The sequence below is a fragment of the Chaetodon auriga genome, chromosome 15 (assembly GCF_051107435.1).
Source record: "Chaetodon auriga isolate fChaAug3 chromosome 15, fChaAug3.hap1, whole genome shotgun sequence".
In the NCBI taxonomy this organism is placed as follows: Eukaryota; Metazoa; Chordata; class Actinopteri; order Chaetodontiformes; family Chaetodontidae; genus Chaetodon; species Chaetodon auriga.
Window position 1 is genome coordinate 179,560 of NC_135088.1, and position 19,972 is coordinate 199,531.

The 19,972-nt window shown below is 41.0% G+C and overlaps 3 protein-coding genes across 4 annotated transcripts; 1 reads left to right on the forward strand and 2 right to left on the reverse strand.

Annotated features, from left to right (window-relative positions):
- Positions 1-216: 216 nt before the first annotated feature.
- Positions 217-6,614, reverse strand: LOC143332890 (uncharacterized). Of its 2 annotated transcripts, none has more exons than XM_076750725.1 (8): positions 6,537-6,614; positions 5,027-5,324; positions 4,590-4,640; positions 3,951-3,979; positions 3,697-3,717; positions 3,188-3,613; positions 1,745-1,972; positions 217-1,564 (listed from the first exon to the last, which is right to left on the reverse strand). In XM_076750725.1, the coding sequence occupies exons 2-8, from the start codon at positions 5,322-5,324 to the stop codon at positions 1,313-1,315; spliced, it is 1,305 nt and encodes a 434-aa protein (XP_076606840.1). In that variant the 5' UTR covers positions 6,537-6,614; the 3' UTR covers positions 217-1,312. The 2 variants fall into 2 exon arrangements, with proteins under 2 accessions (XP_076606840.1, XP_076606841.1); XM_076750726.1 differs by having other exon boundaries at positions 6,416-6,596.
- A 5,496-nt stretch (positions 6,615-12,110) lies between these two features.
- On the reverse strand, positions 12,111-14,644 carry rnasekb (ribonuclease, RNase K b). The gene is made up of 3 exons (XM_076751179.1): positions 14,437-14,644; positions 13,482-13,564; positions 12,111-13,055 (listed from the first exon to the last, which is right to left on the reverse strand). Exons 1-3 carry the CDS (start codon positions 14,512-14,514, stop codon positions 12,911-12,913), a joined length of 306 nt encoding a protein of 101 aa, XP_076607294.1. The 5' UTR covers positions 14,515-14,644; the 3' UTR covers positions 12,111-12,910.
- A 65-nt stretch (positions 14,645-14,709) lies between these two features.
- LOC143333132 (BPTF-associated chromatin complex component 1-like) lies at positions 14,710-19,513 on the forward strand. Its single transcript, XM_076751072.1, has 6 exons — positions 14,710-15,072; positions 15,494-15,588; positions 15,992-16,093; positions 16,532-16,761; positions 17,349-17,453; positions 17,763-19,513. The coding sequence occupies exons 1-6, from the start codon at positions 15,052-15,054 to the stop codon at positions 17,825-17,827; spliced, it is 618 nt and encodes a 205-aa protein (XP_076607187.1). The 5' UTR covers positions 14,710-15,051; the 3' UTR covers positions 17,828-19,513.
- The last annotated feature ends 459 nt before the right edge of the window (positions 19,514-19,972 follow it).

Here is a 19,972-nt window from a genome sequence, read left to right on the forward strand (position 1 = left end):
AATAAAAGAAGAAACTGAATAAGGTTTGTATTTAAAAACACTTATTGTTGTTTATATGCATTAAAAACAAAGTAAGTGTAGCAACTGAGGTCTAACACAGTAATGAGTTGTAACCAGAAGTTTAGGTTTCGCTCAAGGAGTGAGTGGACAAGAGACTGAGGTTGCTTTTGGATGGTACCATATATTGTGGAAAAAATGGTAAATGACATACAACAACAAAGTGAAAGTATATACAGTGGATAACAGTCAATCAATATGAAACCAGGAATAAGAATGGCCATTAAGGTAATGCAGTGATTGGTCAATGTCTTATGCACATTAAATAATCATGAGGCGCAATAAGAAATTTCAGATCTGACAGCACAGCTCGAGGCTCACACGCTTCCAAATCTCTGATATCCCAAGTTCAGAGTAAACACAATCTTAACCCACTAGCCACCCGCAGTTCTTTGAAACCCACGTCTGGGTTTGAAGTTGAGTCCGGGGGGATATTGGTGAAAGATTGTGTGTGTAGGGGAAAATGTGTGTGGGTTGTGGCAATGGGCAAAGCGAGTAGATGATCAGTGTGGGCTACAGAGAGCCCCCTATTGAACATAATATCAACGCTGACAAGTGACATAACATGATTTAAATGATTTTTTTTTTTTTACACCCGTACATCCAACACAACAAAAACAGACCAAACAAACGTTTTAAAAAAAAAAAGGTGGAGAAAATGTGTAACAATATTCTGTACTGATAGACTTAGAACCAATAACCAAAACAAAAACAAACACACGGTATCATTATCATGAATCTAAAAAAAGCTGTCATTGATTCAGAAATGATGGGACACTGAGATGTAATATCATGTTTCTGTGTTAAGTCACTAATGAATTAATGAAGTCTCCGTCACAAGCTGAAAGAAGTTTTGAAAAATAAAATGTAGGAATCCCAGAGAGAATTAAAAGCAGAAGAACAGGTTTTCAATAAAGTGAACGACAGCATACGGCCATAAGAGCACGAGACGTTATTTGACTCACAGGTGATTCTTGTTAAATGTTCTGCAGACGTAGACACCATTATCAGTTTGTATCTCGTGGAAGTGGCGAGGAACAAACATCACATCACGGCTGTTTGATTAAAAGTCCAAACATTGGTCAGGTCTGTGATCAGTGCTTTGCTGCTCAGTTTGTGGTAACTAGGTGACAGCTCACCTGCGACTGAAGTATCGCTGTCAGTCTTAAAAGTTGACTTTGAGCCAATGTGTTTTCATCAATTATTTCATTATTAGTAAACAGGAAGCCTGCAGAACGAGACACTTTCACATCTTTTAAGCAGCTTGAATTTTTTCAATTTTATTCCCCTTTATGACTGCATCTGCTGAGAACGGCAGCTCACCAAGGAACAGCTCTTTATAATCGCCCTCCAGTTTGAAGCCAAATGCTTTTGCCAGGAGTGGAGAAGCCACCACGAACGTGTGCACATGCTGGTTGAAGCATGCCTCCAGGTGAGTCTCCTTCTTCGTGGCTTTTATGATTCCTACAATCTCAAAGCTCACATTCTGGATGCCAGTACTCTGAACCTGTGATCAGACGGATTGACATGAACAGTCAGCAGTCAGGCTGAAAAACACCTTGAAGTTGTTTAATAGTTAATAGCTCATAAACTAAGCAGTGAGGAAGGTGCTATGTATTATCAATAGACTATCAGTGACATTTTGTCTGATGTGTGATGTCAGAGAGCAGCAGATCACTGCAGCTACCTTGTGAATTTGGGTGAATCCAGTTGAGTTGAGTGATACGGTTTCATAGTACTTGTTGATCTTCATGTTGGTGACCTTAATGACATCTCCAACTGATAATCCTTTGCATTGCTTGGTTTCTTCACCCCACATGCAGATCGTGATGGAATCGGTGTCGTCTTTTAGTTTAAAACTTTGCCTCTTTTTCCTCTCTTTGCTCTGCACTTTAACTTGTTCAATAGGATCAATCTGAACAAACCAAAAGCACAAATTAAAACCACACTGGAAAAAAAGGCACACAGATGAATCATTTTCCTTATGTCTAAAAACAGAGTTTATTCAGTCAAGGTGTGGCTGATATTCCCATCAGTCTGACTTCTGATTGGACATCTTGTATCATCACTTTATTGTCTTAGTTTTCATTAAAAAAATGGAAAATAAACAACAAAAGCCATCTTTTTTAGTGTTGGTCTGTGTATCATCTGTTCCTTCAATTCTTTTATTCAATCTTGAAAATGGAAAACAAGTGTATATGGACATTAAATGAACTGAGTTTTTCTGTTTTCATCTCAAAGTGGGTGGTGGATGGACGAGGGGGCCACATGCGCGATATACCTGTCAAACCATCTGATTGGACACAACCAGTATGTTGCACACACCTGTAGCTGAGGCTGTTTGCAGGATCAGGCTCAATGAACTCTGCAGCTGTCGTACTGTTTGACCAGCCTGAGCTGAATCTAAATAGTCTCAGTGCTCAGATGGGAGTTAAAAAATTAGTCTGTCTCTGACACAGAATAATTTGCAGTAAGATGTGTAACAAATAACCCGTAACCTCCCCAGCAACGGCCTTTTCTTACATGATCCGTCTCTCTCTCCATATTTCCTGTATTTTTCATGCACACCCTGTCTGTGTGTGGTAGTGATGAAACTCAATAGAATTATCAGCTGAATCTGCAACTCGACTCCGCTTTACGGAGCGTTATGGTGAATTTAAGATCATCTGTCCGTACCAACAACTTTACTGTTTTGGTTCACTCTCACCACTCATCAGCCCTTAAAACAGATATATGCATATGAATACAGACTCTGTAGGAAAGGGAGAAGATTTTGGTATCAGAAGCATTCTAGTCTTCCTTTGCAGTCGCAATTGTATTGACCAATCATGTTTGAGATGGCTTTGGTTGTATACAGGTAAATATCTGTGATCCAGTTATCCACTGGTTGCACTGGAAGCTCCGGAGCCCCTACAGGCTAAATTGTCTTTAGACAGTTGCCGAAGGTTTCCAAGACTGCGGTTCTCACTGTCAGAGATAAAGCCACTGTACACAACCTCTTCAGCAGGTGCAGACAGAGTTTGAGACTAGCTGGTGAATTGGAGCATTTAGCAGCTAAAGAGCCAGATTTCCTTCAGAAGTTGGTAGAGACCAAAAACAGCTAAAAGAGAGTGAATATTGGAGTTCTCACCTCTGTAACGGTTCCTTCAACACTCACTTCTGTCTTGTCATCAGATGATTTGGCCTCTGAAATGGAGCAAACTGGTCTCTCAGAATGAATGAGTGTCCGAGCCTCCATCTCAAGCTTCTCTGGGATTTCAACAGAGTTTGTATCGGACACTTTGCTCTGAGCGGTCACCTTAACTCCGTTGTCATCTCTTATTAGCTTTCTGAACAGATAGAATTTGCCCTCCTTGATTTGTGAATAGCGCATTTTACCGTATACCATCACTTTAATGCTGGCTGTCTCATCAACGACCGCCAGATAAAAGAAAAACTTTTTCTCTTGCTCTTTGGTTTGATACGTGCGCAAACCGGATTTCTGAACAACTTTCCCAGCAATGACATCCGTGTCTAGAACTTCACTGCTGGATTTGAGATCACAGATGGATTTCTTCTGCATACAGAGAGAAAAAAATCTCCATGAAGGCAACATCAACACAAACATGAAAGGTGTGAAGTGAAAGAAAAAGCACCTACCCACAGAGGTGTGTTTCTCTCCTGGAAAACAAACATTTCATCAATGATCAGTTCCCAATAATGAAGGAAATAACATGATTACTGGCCTTTATTTTGTAAAACATTGTACTGCTGTAACATTCTCACTATTTTCAGCTGTACAGAGTCACTCATGATGTACTTGAAGTATTTTAATATATCCACCACATAAGTCAGTGTGTACGAATTCATACAAGGTGAATAACTCAGCATCAAGTTTATTTCAGAGCTCCTACCTTGTCAGTGTGACAGCTCTTCTTTTGATCTTCAGGAGAAACAAACATCAATCAGTGTTTCTACACTGTTTAGTTACCGATTTCATTTCATTATTTGGACTTTCACAGCCCTGATTCCAGAAAAGTTGGATATATTTAATGTTTTACCTCATCAGCTTCATTTATTTTTGTAAATATCTGCTTATTCTGAGACCGTGGCTGACTGAGAAAGATGTGGAATGTTCCAAAACCCCTGTTTGGATCATTCCGCAGGTGAAAAGCTTCGTTGGTAACAGGTGATAGTATCATGATTGGGTATGAAAGGGGCATCCTGGAAAGGCTCAGTCATTCACAAGCAAGGATGGAGCGAGGTTCACTACTTTGTGAACACATGATTGGATAAAGGAGATTACTACATGAGCTCAGGAACACTTTATAAAACTGTTGTCAGTAAACACAGTTTGTTTGCAAATGATTGCATTCTGTATTGATTGACGTTTTACACAGCATCCCAACTTTTTTGGAATCAGGGTTGTAGCTAAAAAAAACCAGCCCTTTAACTGACGATAACAGCTGTGAAATTAACAAACTAGCCGGGATTTTAAAATGATGTCGGAGCCGATCTCGCGGCTGGTAGGCTCCGTTGGTCTGTTGACCTACCTGCTGCAGGCCTTCCTTCCTCCTCCAGTTGATCACGTTTCCTCTTCTTCCCTGAAATTGAAATTTGAAACAAAATTGAAACACGAACTCAAACTGTTCAGCTCTCCATCACCTTTCTCCAACACAACTGATGTCAGCCAGCATCATCGTTCTCTCATCACCACCTCCAGTTTTTGGTTGTCGTGTCCATCATTTGTCAGATTCAGTTGATCTTTTGCCATTTTTTTTAGAAATGGTGAAGCCTCTTCTGGTTGGACTGTGGCTGTGTTGACATGAATTTTGCTTGACAATGATATAACAGAGGTAGTACCGAATGAAACTGGAACATCCAACAAGAAAAGTTGTCGTGATTAGTCCAGTTGTTTAATTCAATTATTTTTATTAATAATCATAGTGAGGAAAAAAACAGAAATTCAAAACTTATTATATGAACTCACCCTTGCTATTGTTTTCATGTTTGTTCCTCAGTTTGTCCACAAAGGGGCGCAGTGGGTCCTGGATTCTGGGGTCCTTCCTTGGTATCTTATCCATGGCATCGCTGATTGCAGAAATAGACCCCTCTACACCATAGTGCTCAATGATTTTTTGGGGCATCTTTTCTCTGAATTTTTCACTTTTCTGACGTTTTGGGATTTTTGGCAAATATTCCAGCATCTTATTGTACTGTGGTGTGTCGAGTTCCTCCAGGATAGAAGTCAGACATGATTTCCACTCCTCCTCTGGAATATCTGACATCTGTGACAAGTAGAGAGATGACAGAAGAGAAATGTTAGAGATATCTATTTATATATATGTTTGAAGATTGGTATGTAGCGCAGTGTTGGAAGTCATCATTAGTGTAACTGCAGGATTTTATTGTCACAGTTTGTTTAGGTGGAGCTCATTTTGAATGATTCTGTATAGGACTGCAAGTAATGATTATTTTTATTATGGATTAACCTGCTGATTATTTTCTCTATTAGTCGATCGATTGTTTGGTTGGTTTGTAAACATTCTGAAGATGGTGAGAATCCAGAGGCCAAAGTGACACCATGACCATGTTCTTGTCCAACCAACAGTCCTATCATCTTATTGTCTTATTATCTTATTTTTACTAAAAATACATTAAAATTCTGAAAATGATTTAAAGGAATTCATCACATTTGTGAAGGTGGAACCATGAAATGTTTTTATTATCAAAATGGGTACCAATTACTTTTCTGTGAATCAACTAATTGATTAATCAACTAATCGTTTCAGTTATGCTTGTGTAAACTGTCAAGTTTAATTCCTAAGATTAATATTATATACTCTTCGTATGTTTTGTGTGTAAAAAGCTGTCAGATAAATGCATGTAAGTAAAAAGTATAATATTTACCTCTGAGATGTAGTAGAGTTGAGGTGGAAATTGGCATGAAAAGCGACTCAGGCAAACTACAAATACCTCAAACAGGTACCCTGAGTACAGTACCTGAGTAAATGTACTTAGTTACATTCCAACACTGGGTAAGCAGTATTTTATTACGTACAGTATATTCCAAGTATTTTGTCTTTTGATACTACTTTTTAAAATTTGTTTTTCTTTTGCTCTGTTGGGAAAGCTTGAAGCCCAAACATGTCGTAACCAGCAGTAACCATCACACGTGTAATTTTACATTTGACAAATAAACACCTTGAACAAGCCAAACCCCTCCAGTAAAGACTACACAAAAAATGAGCCACATGTACTTTACAACCTTCAATATCAAATTCTGCTGCAATAAGTCCAACAAAAGTGATAACATTGAGTCACATCAGTCACTAATAAAGCACAAATATAAACAGCCTTAGGCTCCTCTTCGACTCACCTTACCTTTGTTCCAACCACGAGCTTAGAGTTTGTTTCAATCGATGTTTTTCTTATTTTTATGTCACACTTGATTTCTTTTCAAAAAAGAAATTAGCAAAATTCATTTACTTAATAGTTACTTTGCCCTTTTCTTCAAACACAGCGTTTTCTTCCTTAATGTTTGAGGGCTGTTAGCAGCCAGAGACGCTCTTGGTGGCAAACAGGAAAACTTTAATGTTTTTTTTTTTTTTTTTCTGGGTTGCAGTTAAGAAGGTAACAAACACTAATGATTTACTGATCTGCTTGTCACCCTGCTCATCAATAATGAATCCTAAAATATATGCCAAGAGAGATTTTTGATCATCAAATATTTTATTTTTTGCCTACTTTGACCGTTTATTCTCATAACACCCAGATTCAAAGTCACAGTACACCCCTCCAGTGAACAATGGTTTCGCCCGCTTTCCCGCCCAGAATCTCAGACACTGAGGCACACACGCACTTTCACTTTCGTGTGCGCACAAACAGATATAGTTTGTAGTGTTGTGCTGTTAGCATGTAAGCTAATGCAGCTTTCCAATAACGATGGCTAGAAGTTTAGCCTCAGTCTGTGGTGGAAAAAGTCCAACTCCATTTGCATTTTTATGTAACCCGGTTAAAAATATAAATAGATAAATAATTTGAAAAGAAAAGCATTCATTTTATTTATTTGTCATAATTGTTTTATTTTCATATTTCATGTAACAAATGTATATTTTTGTGTAAAAGAATGTGGAAAGTAATATTTACAAGTGAAAATATATTTTATTTTGAGTTTACTTGTTGTAAGATGTATCCAATCGGTGATCGAGGTTGGAGGTCGGGTGGATTCGGCAAGGGAGTCGGCCGGAAGAGAAGGACGAGACCTCACGAGGGAGACGACACGAGGGAGCGAGGAGGAGAGAGCAGAGCGGACAAAGTTTCATGGTGGCCAGAAAAAAGGCTTTGCACTTGACAGTGGTTGGAGCTGGCGCACAAGAGATATCAGCCAGAACATCTCTGAGTAAGTGTGCAGTGAATTTAGCGTGTTGTCGAGTTGAAACGGGGCGGACGCGGACAGAAATACTCTACGCGCAGCACAGCTACAGTTAACCTAGCTAAGGTTAGCCTGAAGTCACGTAGCCACAGAGAAGCTAACCCAGCACTCTCGTTCGGCGAAGTCGACGGCTGTCCCCGTGGTAACGGAGGTGCAGGAGCTACTTGCATCGTAGTGTGTTTGAAAAAAAGACAGAACGTGTGGCTGGAGTGATTCGTCGTCGAGGGACCGTGTTCGAGCAGACCGCTGTCGGAGCAGACGGACTTGGACGATTCCAGTGCAGTGAGTTAGTGTTGTCTCGTTCGCGAACGTTTCGTTCAAAAGAACGAATCTTTTAAGTGAACGTACTGAACTGAATCACTTCCTCAAGTGATTCGTTCGTTTCTCAGTTCAGTTGAACTGTCAGCAGCGCCGCCTGCTGACGAACGAACTGTCAGCAGCGCCGCCTGACAGTTCGTTCTCCAACTGAACTGAGAAACGAACGAATCACTTGACGAACGAACTGTCAGCAGGCGGCGCTGCTGACAGTTCAACTGAACTGAGAAAGGAACGAATCACTTGACAGTTCAACTGAACTGAGAAAGTGAACTGTCAGCAGGTGGCGCTGCTGACAGTTCAACTGAACTGAGAAACGAACGAATCACTTGACGAACGAACTGTCAGCAGGCGGTGCTGCTGACAGTTCAACTGAACTGAGAAACGAACGAATCACTTGAGGGAGGGACCGCGCGCGCCGACTGCGTCGCGTCACCGACGCATGAATCCATGGCAAGCCGTTCCTGCCAGAAATACGCCACATTCAGTCACGTTTCAACTTCATTACGGCGTAAAAAACGCCGTTTTTTTTCAGATTTTACGCCGTTTTTTACGCCGTAATGCGCAAAAACAACGCCGTTTTTTTACACCGTAATGAAGTTGAAACGCGACTGAATGTGGCGTATTTCTGGCAGGAACGGCTTGCTATATAAATCACTCAGTGAACTACACTCTCCTGAAGCATTTTCCTCTGAGGGATACACTTTCATGGCGACCGTTGTTCCCCGTTGTTTTAACAGATTTAGTTTCCAGATAAACAAACTTAAAACGTTATGCTGGCAGTAATGAGGAGCGACGGAGGGAGATAGGGGTGTGTTGTGTTCAAGTGTACCTCGGAGAAAACTAACTTTTTTTTTAAACTCTGCTAAATTTGCCACCGCAACAACAGTACAATAGGACACAGCATGTAACAAATAGTGTATAAAACCCGCAGTTTGAGAAAACGCGTGACTGTCTGATCATCTCATTGCGACAATTTGCGAGGGAACGGTGCATATTCAGTATGAATCCTTCACTGAATGTACTGTGGGGTATACGTTCAGTGAACGGATCACTCACTGAGCCCAATTTGCCGAGTAGACCAGTTAAATAGCATACCATAGGATAGGACACTTAAAACATCATGATTTATAATATAGTTATATATAGTTTTATATTTACAAATGTGTTTGTCAAAGCAACACAGTCACAACACTCTCGTCTCCCGGTCCTGGAAGCTATGAACTGAACTGAAACTTGAACCGTTCAGCCGTATATCAGTTCAGGAGTCGCAGGCTCCTCCTGCCAAGCACTGAATGATTCGGTGATTCAGTGAACGAATCTTTTGAACGAATCTTTCTAGTGAACTGATTCTAGTGATTCAGTACATCTAAAAGAACTGGCGTGCCCATCACTACAGTGAGTTCAATGTCACCGGTTGATGTTTTTTTTTTTTTTTTTGGTCTGCGCCATGCGCGAAGCAGCCATGTTGGTGTGAGGCTACTCTGCTTCCAGCATCGACTCAGGCCTGCAACGGTTGAACTGATTAAAGGGTACCCTTATCATTGCATTGTGTTTCATTTTATTTCCATTTACTTAAAGAAAGAGTGCCGGCTTTATGTCAGTGAATAATAAGTGCCATAGTTGATATGTGCTGATTTTTTTCTTTGAAACATTGGGAGTAACTGAAATTACATTTTGTGTGTGTGTGTGTGTGTTTTTCTTTTTTATTTTCATTATTCAAATGTTTTATTATTGAATGCTATTGAGTAAATAAGAAATTCATACCAGTTGCCATCCTTTTGGTTATCTTGCTCTATAACCTGAATTTTGGGTGAGTTTTTGTTAGAGAGTTTATCTGCAAGAGAGTACACTTTGGTAAGAAAATAACACCTATCATTGTAATTAATAGTACAGTTCATAAAACAGGGTGTCATAGCACAGTTACTTACCTGCAGTACTACTGAAGTACGAAGAAAGCGATTTCTTAAAATGAAAGAATCTGGGGAGCACACCTCCTAATATAGGCGTGACGTCTAGAGGGCGCTACATTTACACAAGTATAGTATTAACAAAATGTACTTAGTACAATTTTGAGGGACTTGTACATGAGTCTAACCACTTTCTACTACTTAATACTTCAACTCTACTGCAATTCTGAGGGAAAAATACTTTTTACCCCATTACTTTAAAATCTAAAGTTACTTTACAGATAGTGTTTGAGTGGTGACATGATGTCTAATATTTTAATCTTTGTCAGAGTTTTTGTACAACCATCCTCAACTAACACTATATTGCCATAAGTATTCACTCACCCATCCAAATAATTGAAATCAGGTGTTCCAATCACTTCCATGGCCACAGGTGTATAAAATCAAGCACCAAGGCATGCAGACTGTTTCTACAAACACTTGTGAAAGAATGGCTCGCTCTCAGGAGCTCAGTGAATTCCAGCGTGGTACTGTGATAGGATGTCACCTGTGCAACAAGTCATGAAATTTCCTTGCTCCTAAATATTCTACAGTTAACTGTCAGTGGTATTATAACAAAGTGGAGGCGTTTGGGAATGACAGCAACTCAGCCACGAAGTGGTCGGCCACGTAAAATGACGGAGCGGGGTCAGCAGATGCTGAAGCCCATCGTGCACAGAGATCCCAACCTTCTGCAGAGACTATCACTACAGACCTCCAAACTTCATGTGGCCCTCAGATTAGCTCAAGAACAGTGCGTAGAAAGTCTCGTGGAATGGGTTTTCATGGCCGAGCACCTGCATCCACATCCACTGCTCATCCACACTTCAAGGGATCACAGCCCACGGCCACAGGGAGCGCCGCCGCAACAGAGACCCCCGACCCAGATAGACCAGGATGGACCCCACACATAGTGCAGAGCCCCCTGGTCCCCCGACTCGGGCAGACCGGGGTGGACTCTACACACAGGGCAGAGCCCCCCAGTCCTCCGGGCCCGAGGGGTCCCCAGGACGATGCCCCGGTGGGCAGACCAGACACACCTCCCAGTGTGGAGGCCCCCCATGAGGAAGCACTGCAGCTAAAACATAAAAGACAATGGGATAAAAAGACCTGAAACCTAAAAGACAATAGAATAAAAAAAGACCTAAAACATAAAAGACAATAGAATAAAAGACCTAAAATAGAGTAAAAAAGGACCTAAAAGCTAAAAGACAATAGGCTAGGGTAAAACAGGTCTGAATTAAAAGAGTAAAAGAAATCAATTAAAAGCCAAACTAAAAAGGTGAGTCTTGAGCCTCCTTTTAAAAACATCAACGGTCTCTGCGGTCCTGATGCCCTCCGGCAGGCTGTTCCAAAGCTTTGGACCATAATGGCTGAATGCCGCCTCCCCGTGGGTTTTGGTCCGAACCCTTGGAACAATTAAAAGGTCGGTGCCAGAGGACCTCAGGATCCGCGAGGGCTGATATGATAAAAGCAGGTCAGATAAATAAGATGGCCCAAGACCATTAAGACACTTAAAAACTAATAAAAGCACCTTAAAACTTGTCTGACTGCATTGTGCAAAGTGTAAAGTTTGGTGGAGGGGGGGTTATTGTGTGGGGCTGTTGTTCAGGACCTGGACTTGGCCCCTTAGTTCCAGTGAAAGGAGCTCTGAATGCTTCAGGGTACCAAGAGATTTTGGACTATTCCAAGCTCCCAACTTTGTGAGAACAGTTTGGGGATGGCCCCTTCCTGTTCCAACACGACTGTGCACCAGTGCACAAAGCAAGGTCCATAAAGACATGGATGAGAGGGTTTGGTGTGGATGAACTTCACTGGCCTGCACAGAGTCCTGACCTCAACCGGATAGAACACCTTTGGGATGAATTACAGTGGAGACTGAGAGCCAGGCCTTCTCGTCCAACATCAATGTCTGACCTCATAAATGCGCTTCTGGAAGAAGGGTCAAAAATTCCCATAAACACACTCCTAAACCTTATGGAAAGCCTTCCCAGAAGAGTTGAAGCTGTTATAGCTGCAAAGGGTGGACCAACGTCATATTAAACCCTATGGATGAAGAATGGGATGTCATTTAAGTTCATATGTGAGTCAAGGCAGGTGAGCCAATACTTTTGGCAATATAGTGTACCTTCTACTCTGGACATCATCGCCTTAACTGGCTGAAGTTTAAACCCATCAGAACGGCTTCCAGATTCAACATTTACTGTTGAACTTAAATCAAAATTAAAGAAAATAGTTTGAGTTCCCGGTGAATAAGTGGGGGGCACTTCTTCACTTAAATGTACTCTGCAGAAGACTTCACACTAATCTTCATGCAAATTAAGAACAATTTCAACAAAAAAAAAAGACTGATCTTTTAGTTTTTAAACACACACACACACACACACTTTATTGCAAAGGGTTATCCACCATAATTTTGTCACATTAAACACCTTTGTATTTGATCCACAGTACTATTAATTACAAACAGCCTGAACACACCTGTATTTTAACATTTGTATTTCTTCTGAAAGTTGGTTTCATATCTGCAGCTCTGTGGAATCGACACCTTGATGTGTTTATTTCAGTTTGCTTCAACAGGTACAAACATCAGAAACAGTGATGGAGATTATATAAAATGATAAAACTGACTCTGACTGACTGTTCATTCATTATTATAATAATAATAAAGCATTATTAAGATGTTCAACCAGCTGACAGAAAATTGATGAAAATGAAGATGAATTAATTTCTCATTTTCCCCTTAATTTAAAACTAATTCAGTGATGAAATAAATGCGATGTCCAGGAGTTTTGAAGCAAACTGAATTAACATTTGGTCATTTTCATGAAAGAACAGTTTAAAGGAATTATGCAACATTTCATACAACAGCAACAACAACAACAAACACCACAGCAGACAACAAACACAACAAAGATTTAAACTTAAAATAAATAATTCAGGTGCTGCCTGACCATCTGCCTTGACTATGTTAACATCTTAGCCAATCAGATCGCCCCAAACTGAGATTTAAATGACTCGTTGGTGAGTCAGCTGCTGATTGGTCTGCTCTAAAGGAAGTTGTGTGACACTGTAACGTAAACTTTATGGACAGAAAATGACCTCCAGCTGCTAATGTCAGGTCCTCGGGTTGTCAGGGGTCAGAGGTCAGAGGTCAGGTCACCGCTGCAGCTGTTTATGTGACCATGTACTCCTGCCGTTTGTTGAGTCGGACCTGGCAGAGCGACACAGCACCCACCGCCACATAGATGCCGGCGGCGATGAAGCAGTTGATCCCGACCTGGTTGTACAGAGCGTAGATGTTCTGAGGTGGATTTTTACTGCAGGAGAGAAGAGGAGGCAAGTTACCGCATCTACATCCGTCACACCTTTAATTAAAGTCACATACTCTGAGAGTGAAATTTAATACCAAAAGAATCAGAAAAAGCTTTATTGCCAAGTACGCTTTTACACATACGAGGAATTTGTTCTGGTGAAATTGGTGCATGACACATCTACTAAAATAAGAACATAAAATATAACAATTTAAATATATAAAAATCTGATAATATACAGTCAAACATCACAATCAGTTTTGATGAAGAAATGCAATAATTTCCCACGTTTCCTCTGACGGACTGATGTATGTGATAGGCTCGTAATAGCCCAGCTTTATATAATGGTCAGGCTCTATTTTAACACACCCGTAATCCAAGATACCTCCTGTTGATTAATGTGTTTGTTTAATTTGCTGCTCTGACACTCACTCGTTGCGAATGTCCTCCTCAGTGAACGGCACGTCTTCGATCAGCACGGCCGACTTCGCGCTGAAGAAGATTCCCAACATGGCCTGGAAGAAAACAACAGTTTCTCTCAACATGAAGCCGCAGACACGGAAGCAGTAAAGCAGAAGTTAGAAGCAGCTGATGATGATTTGAATGTGTAACACTACTAGTCAATCATCAGCTTCCTCTCAGAAACAAATATTCACATTTTCTCAAAACTCTCCTGAAGCGCTGCAAATTACATCTGAAGTAATCTGACAATCAACAAAAAGACTTAATGACTAACAATTTAAGCAATTTGGCCTTCTGTTTGTATTTGTTTCACTTATTTCTGCAGCAGCTTAAGTGGCTGCTGCAGAATTGTAATGTCCCTTAGGGATTAACAGAGTTCTATTATGAGATGAGTATGTTTCCTACCTCCACTATCTGATCTTATTGTATCTGACTAAAGAATTTCATTAGTGGAAAAACTGACTTCCTGCTCTGAAACGTCACGAGTGCAAAAATAAGAGTCACGTGATTCGTTTCCAACTGATTTTCTTTTTTTTTTTTTTTTTTTGAACACTTTAGTTAATTACAAAGGCACAGATGTTCAGTACAGCCTAAATGATCGAACTAGCTGTGGACGTAATTGATTACTGGTGCAATATCAGCTAACGTACAGTACATTTAGCTTGGCCTACTTGGGCTCCGTCTATTTGCCCGACACAAATATACGTTTCACGATTACTTTGCGACAGACGATTTGATTTTCATCATTTTAAGTGTCTCGCGAACTTCAGACACACGAAATTATAAAGTTTAGCGTGGAAGATATCCGATATGTATTCTGAATGAAAAAAAAACTTTCGTCCCTGCGAGCGGTTTGCTAGCTAATCAGTAACGTTGCAATTCAAGGAAATAGTCGGCTCCCCTGCCAGAGCTCCATTTGTCTTACCAGCATGATGACTCCCCAGATACTGATCACTATTCCGCACGCGGCCATCTTCGGCCCGCAGAAGAGAAGCGACGGCATGTCAATGTCCGGACTTGTCAAACAATCAGAAGCTGGATATATTTTTGATTCACTAAACTGAGAAACGCTCCATCGAAGGACGTCAGTGCTTCATAGTCAGCTGATCCTCATCACTCGGTTGTACTCGGTGAATGTCGAGATCTATCGTGATCCACAGCACAGACACCAATGAAAATGTCCAATGCGACACGCCCCGCCTTTTCCCCTAAGACTGACCAATGGCGTGCAACTTCCAAAGTCGCGCAACATTTCCTTTATCCTTTCTACCTTTGTTGTACGATATCTGTATTTGTTTCTTCCTAATATGTAATATATTAAGTACACTGAAGGATTCACGGCGTCTAATCGGATGAAGATTTTCCAATGCTTTGATTTTTTTCCAAGCATTTTCGAGGTCTCAATGGAAGCCTGCTAACCACAACGAGCTAGCTAACGTTACAGAAGCTAACTTTAGCTAGCGGCTAGCCGTATATATTCGTGTGATTGTTCTGACTGAAGAACAAGTTTAAAGAAAAGAGCTTCAGCACCTTTATTAAAATGACGTCTGCCTCTGCGAAGGTAAGTTCTGATCTGCTTATTGTAGGCTCACTTGTGAGAGTACGGACAGTGTGCATCAAAGGGAATCTTGACTGTTAAGAGAGCAGATCACACACCTGTACACAAAACTCCACTCAGAAATCTGTCAATTTAACAACTTTGCTTATAGCACAAATATAAACGTCACGAAAAGTGCTTTACCTTTTTTGATTATGTATGGATAAAGTCCAGAGGTAGATTCAGCATACAGTTAGTGCACCAAACATGTATTTCTAAAATAGAAATCCAAACTTTACTGAATACTTGTACTAACGAGCTGTGGGGTGAACCCTTATAATGATGATATTCGGTTATGTGAAAACTAAAGCAGCAAAAGTTTTTATTTCAACCTGTAATGTTGCCCTTAATTAACCAAACCATCACGCAATGCTCTTCACTGCAGGTGGGTGAGATTTTCTCAGCAGCAGGAGCTGCCTTCACCAAGCTGGGAGAGCTGACCATGCAGCTGCACCCTGTGTCAGACTCCAGCCCTGCAGGGTGAGACACACACAACCATTTCTTAACTGAATTTACAGAAGAACGACTGCATCTCGATGTATACTGTTACCTTGATGTGAAGTTACACAAACCGTCATGGACATGTCGTCCACCCTAGCTGAGTGAATGCGAGTGTAGGAGTTCAGACTGTGATCACAGTGTGGTGTGTTCATGTTTGTGATAAAGCTCAAGAAATGTTATCGTACAGTAATTTGTTTTGTAATCAATGTTGCCTTCAGTGATGACATTATTAATCAAGGGACACATTGATCAATGCAAGTTAATTGTTCAGTAATTTATCACGTGAGCAATGATTGTGTGCTGAGCTGTAAATGCTGGCAGAGACAGAAACAGATGCAGACGTCCTCTCCGTGTTTTGAGTATAAAGTGTCTTCGTCCTTAGAGCCAAATGGACAGAGACAGAGATCGAGATGCTGCGTTTGGCGGTGCGTCGATTTGGAGACGACCTGAACAACATCAGCACTGTCATCAAAGAGCGCACTGTGTGAGTCTGCCTGTCATAAAGGAGCTGTTCGTCTATTATTCGTTGTGTCTTTAGGCTCTTTTTAATGGCTTTTCTAAACGCTTAAGGATTCACCTTCAGTTGAGGTGAAAACCATGTAAGTATACAGTTTGGCCACTATGTCAAATTGGCTTCAAAGCTCGGTGCACTTCCTGGTGGCTTTGTTTCTAGTCTTTATGCTAAGCTAAGCTAACCAGCTGCTGGTTTCATGTTTACTGTACACATGAGGTATCAATCTGAACATCTAACTCTCAGCAAGAAAGGGAATAAATAATCCTGCACCAAACCCTCTGAATATGTTGTGGGGTTGTCAGGTTTGATCTTTGCTTGAACTACATCTGCTGACTAACTGTTGTTAGGAAACAGATAGAACCTGTAAACCAGGTGTTAACCCTTTGTCGTGTTCTTCTTCTTCTGCAGAGCTCAGATAAAGAGCACGGTCAAGAGGAAGTTGTATGAGGATAGCAGAGTCCCTATTTCCTCTGAATCCCCAAAGAAGACCGTCAAGAAAACCACTGTCACCATGACGCCGACGCCGGCTCCTGCAGCTCCCGCCATGATCGCCGTGCCGACCTCGCAAGTCGTCATGGCGACGGGCATGCAGAACAGCCCCACTTTGGCCCCACCCATTAAGAAACAGAAGACTGCAGGTGAGAAACGGAGAAATGGTAGGAAGTGACTTCTGACCAATGAGATTTAGACATGACGGTGACACTCCTCCTTCTCCTCCTCATTATTCTCCTCCTCCTCATCATCCTCCTCCTCTTCCCCCTCATCATCCTCCTCCTCCTCATCCTCCTTCTCCTCCTCATCATTCTCCTCCTCCTCCTCCTCATCATCCTCCTCCCCTTCCTCCTCATCATCCTCCTCCCCTTCCTCCTCATCATTCTCCTCCTCTTCCTCCTCATCATCCTCCTCCCCTTCCTCCTCATCATCCTCCTCCTCCTCCTCATCATCATCCTCCTCATCCTCCTCCTTCTCCTCCTCATCATTCTCCTCCTCCTCCTCATCATTCTCCTCCTCCTCCTCATCATCCTCCTCCTCCTCATCCTCCTTCTCCTCCTCATCATTCTCCTCCTCCTCCTCCTCATCATCCTCCTCCCCTTCCTCCTCATCATTCTCCTCCTCTTCCTCCTCATCATCCTCCTCCCCTTCCTCCTCATCATCCTCCTCCTTCTCCTCCTCATCATTCTCCTCCTCCTCCTCATCATTCTCCTCCTCCTCCTCCTCCCTGCAGACGTGACGCTCAGCGCTCTGAACGACTCAGACGTGAACAGCGACCTGGTGGACATCGAAGGACTTGGCGATGGTTCCTCCAGCAAGAAACTGAACTTTGACCAAGGTCAGTGTCTCAGGGAGGTTCACTGAAAGACAAAACACTTCCACAAGCATCACGTCATGTTCACGTCTCAACGGGCTGAGTTTATCTTTGAAGTGTTTACTTTTTGTAGTTGTCTTCTCATGTTTGTGTTTTATTCTTCATTATTTCCTCTTGTTTTTTCACCTTGTTTGTCTATTGATCCCTCGCTCGTGCATCACTCTTTTACCTGCTGCCATTCAGTAGATACAGTGGCGCTGTAAATTTTCATTATCGATTAAATCAAAGAGAAGCTGCAGATCATCACATTTGAGACTTGATCTGTGTCCTCAGAGAGCCTGAACCTGGACTCCAGCCTCATCATGAACTCCAGTGACCTCCCCCTCCTGTCCCGCTGACCTTTGACCTCTCAGCTGCCTCTCAGGACTACAGAAACATCCAGAAGCGTCATTATTTTCATAAAGGTTCCTCTTCTTCTGTTACTCTCCTGTTACCTGACGTTCATCCGTCAATACTTGGACCTGATTCTGTGCATCGATGTGTTCATTTTAAAGTTCAAAATGTAAGAAACACAAAAAGGTTGAAAATGTTTCTTTGGATCAAATCCTTTACGTTGACAAAAGTGACAGAAATAATTGAAGCCACCAAATTTAAAATAACTGATTTAATTTAGAAAAAAAAAAGAAGACATTTTGACCGATGAACTTCAGGTCACATTTTTTTTTTTTTGGTTGCTTTTGTAGCAGACTTCTGTTTTCACCAGCGAGTTTTAGTTTTCAGGTCAGTTTCTGCTTCGGTCTGAAAAGAAACGTGTCAGTTTTTTACGTCCTGTGTTATCATGAAGAATAATGTAGAGTTAAAGGTCAGTGTTGACTTCATCTGCTTTAAAGTGTAAAACTGTAGAGGCGCTTTAATATGAAGAAACAATGTGATCAGGAGGGAAATCAATCGATAAATCATTCACTCAGATTAGTCATTTGTGCTTTCAGTGCTTCAAACGAACATGTTAACTTGATTTAATTATTGTGCATCGACCTGTAGCCTCGGTCCAGTCCTGTGTTACGAACTTAATGTTTGAGTCACGGCTCCTGGTTTCTTGGAAATAAATATGCCGATGTTTGAAATAAAAGTCCTGCGTTCTGAAGATATTTATCCAGAATCCTCAAAGACTCTTTGAACCCTCTGGATGGAAAAGCATTCGATCAGATGCACAACAAAAATGTTTAAACCCGATTCTTAAATTGTGACTGTAATTCCTGATCTTGGCAGCTGTTATTAGCAAATTGATTTTATTACACTCCATGTAACACAAACCAAATATAACAGCGTCTTTTTATACTTAAAAAGTTAAATATTGGAAAGAAAGTCAGCATATCCTCCTGAGAACCAAGGGAAAAAAAAGTATCTTTCAATTTACTTTTTTTTCTGATTTCCTGCCTCTGTGGAGCTAAAACAACAACTCACAATTTAGAATTTTGTAAAAATATTTTTATTTTAGATTTTACAGCATGTCCACTGTAGTGGACTAACAGAACGATTTTACCATAACACAACAAAATCATAACAGGCTGACAAGAAAACAACAGTGTCAGTCCATTTTTAAATGAAACTGAACATCTGGCCTGTCTCTTCTGTTGAACTACTGAACAAAATCGCTATTATTAAACATTCATAACATTAGTTATTTTTCCTAACAGAACGTTTAACACTGACTCCAATTTTATGATTCCTGCCCTGTTCATAAACAAGAAAATGTGTGATTACCATAGTTAAAAAACCATATCTTAACAATGTTCACTTATCTTTTCTCTTTTCCTGGCATTTGAGTTTTGCTGCAGTCTCCATTTTGTCTCAGCATGAAAACAAAGTTCCCCTCATCCCACCCAAACACATGAGGTATCATTGGAAAGGCCAGGATGTCCTCTACTGAGCACACCAGGACTTAGTAGGGTAGCTCAAATGAGTCAGAAGGTTTAGACCAAAACCAAATGTCCACTACAGAGGACATGAATAGACTGGGTCTCAGGAGGATATACTAGTATGATTGATAATACTTGTTTTTTTTTTGATTCACGTTGTACAAATCAAGCAAGGAGTCATTTCAGGCCGCCATCTTTGTTTCAATCAGGAAAAAGAGAAACCATTAAAGGATTCTGGAAATCAAAGATGAGCAGGTATGAACGTTTTTGAAGATGGGAAGTGTAGCCCGGCGACACAAAAGGGGCACAAAGTTTCCAGGAAGCCCTTTTTAAAGTCAATCAGTTACTGTGTAAAAAAAAACAAACAAAAAAAACCCACTGAGTCCACAGCGAGACAGACGGAGAGAAGGCGACAACTTGGCACTAAATTAATTGCAGGATTATTAAATCGGAGAATAAAGTAAGTTTACTGGACAGACAAATTACTAACTTGAGGGAACAGTTTCCCTGAGACCAACCTGGACTTATTTTATGTATTTATTCTTGTCAACAAATCCCATGTAAAGACCCAAACAAACGTTCTTCTGTCTCTCAATGCTTTCTGACTTCAGCTGTTAGCCCATT

Bases quoted from the DNA above. Each gene is read 5' to 3' on its own strand.
- rnasekb (XM_076751179.1), bottom strand. From the start codon at position 14,514: ATGCCGTCGCTTCTCTTCTGCGGGCCGAAGATGGCCGCGTGCGGAATA. The intron at 13,565-14,436 runs GTAAGACAAATG...GTTTTCTTCCAG, and splicing joins TCTGGGGAGTCATCATGCTG to GCCATGTTGGGAATCTTCTT. The intron at 13,056-13,481 runs GTGAGTGTCAGA...TCTCTCCTGCAG, and splicing joins GAGGAGGACATTCGCAACGA to TAAAAATCCACCTCAGAACA.
- LOC143333132 (XM_076751072.1), top strand. From the start codon at position 15,052: ATGACGTCTGCCTCTGCGAAG. The intron at 16,762-17,348 runs GTGAGAAACGGA...TCCTCCCTGCAG, and splicing joins TAAGAAACAGAAGACTGCAG to ACGTGACGCTCAGCGCTCTG. The intron at 17,454-17,762 runs GTCAGTGTCTCA...CTGTGTCCTCAG, and splicing joins GAAACTGAACTTTGACCAAG to AGAGCCTGAACCTGGACTCC.
- LOC143332890 (XM_076750725.1), bottom strand. From the start codon at position 5,324: ATGTCAGATATTCCAGAGGAGGAGTGGAAATCATGTCTGACTTCTATC. The intron at 3,718-3,950 runs GTAGGAGCTCTG...TTTGTTTTCCAG, and splicing joins AGAGCTGTCACACTGACAAG to GAGAGAAACACACCTCTGTG. The intron at 1,973-3,187 runs GTGAGAACTCCA...TGGTTTGTTCAG, and splicing joins TTGAAGGAACCGTTACAGAG to ATTGATCCTATTGAACAAGT.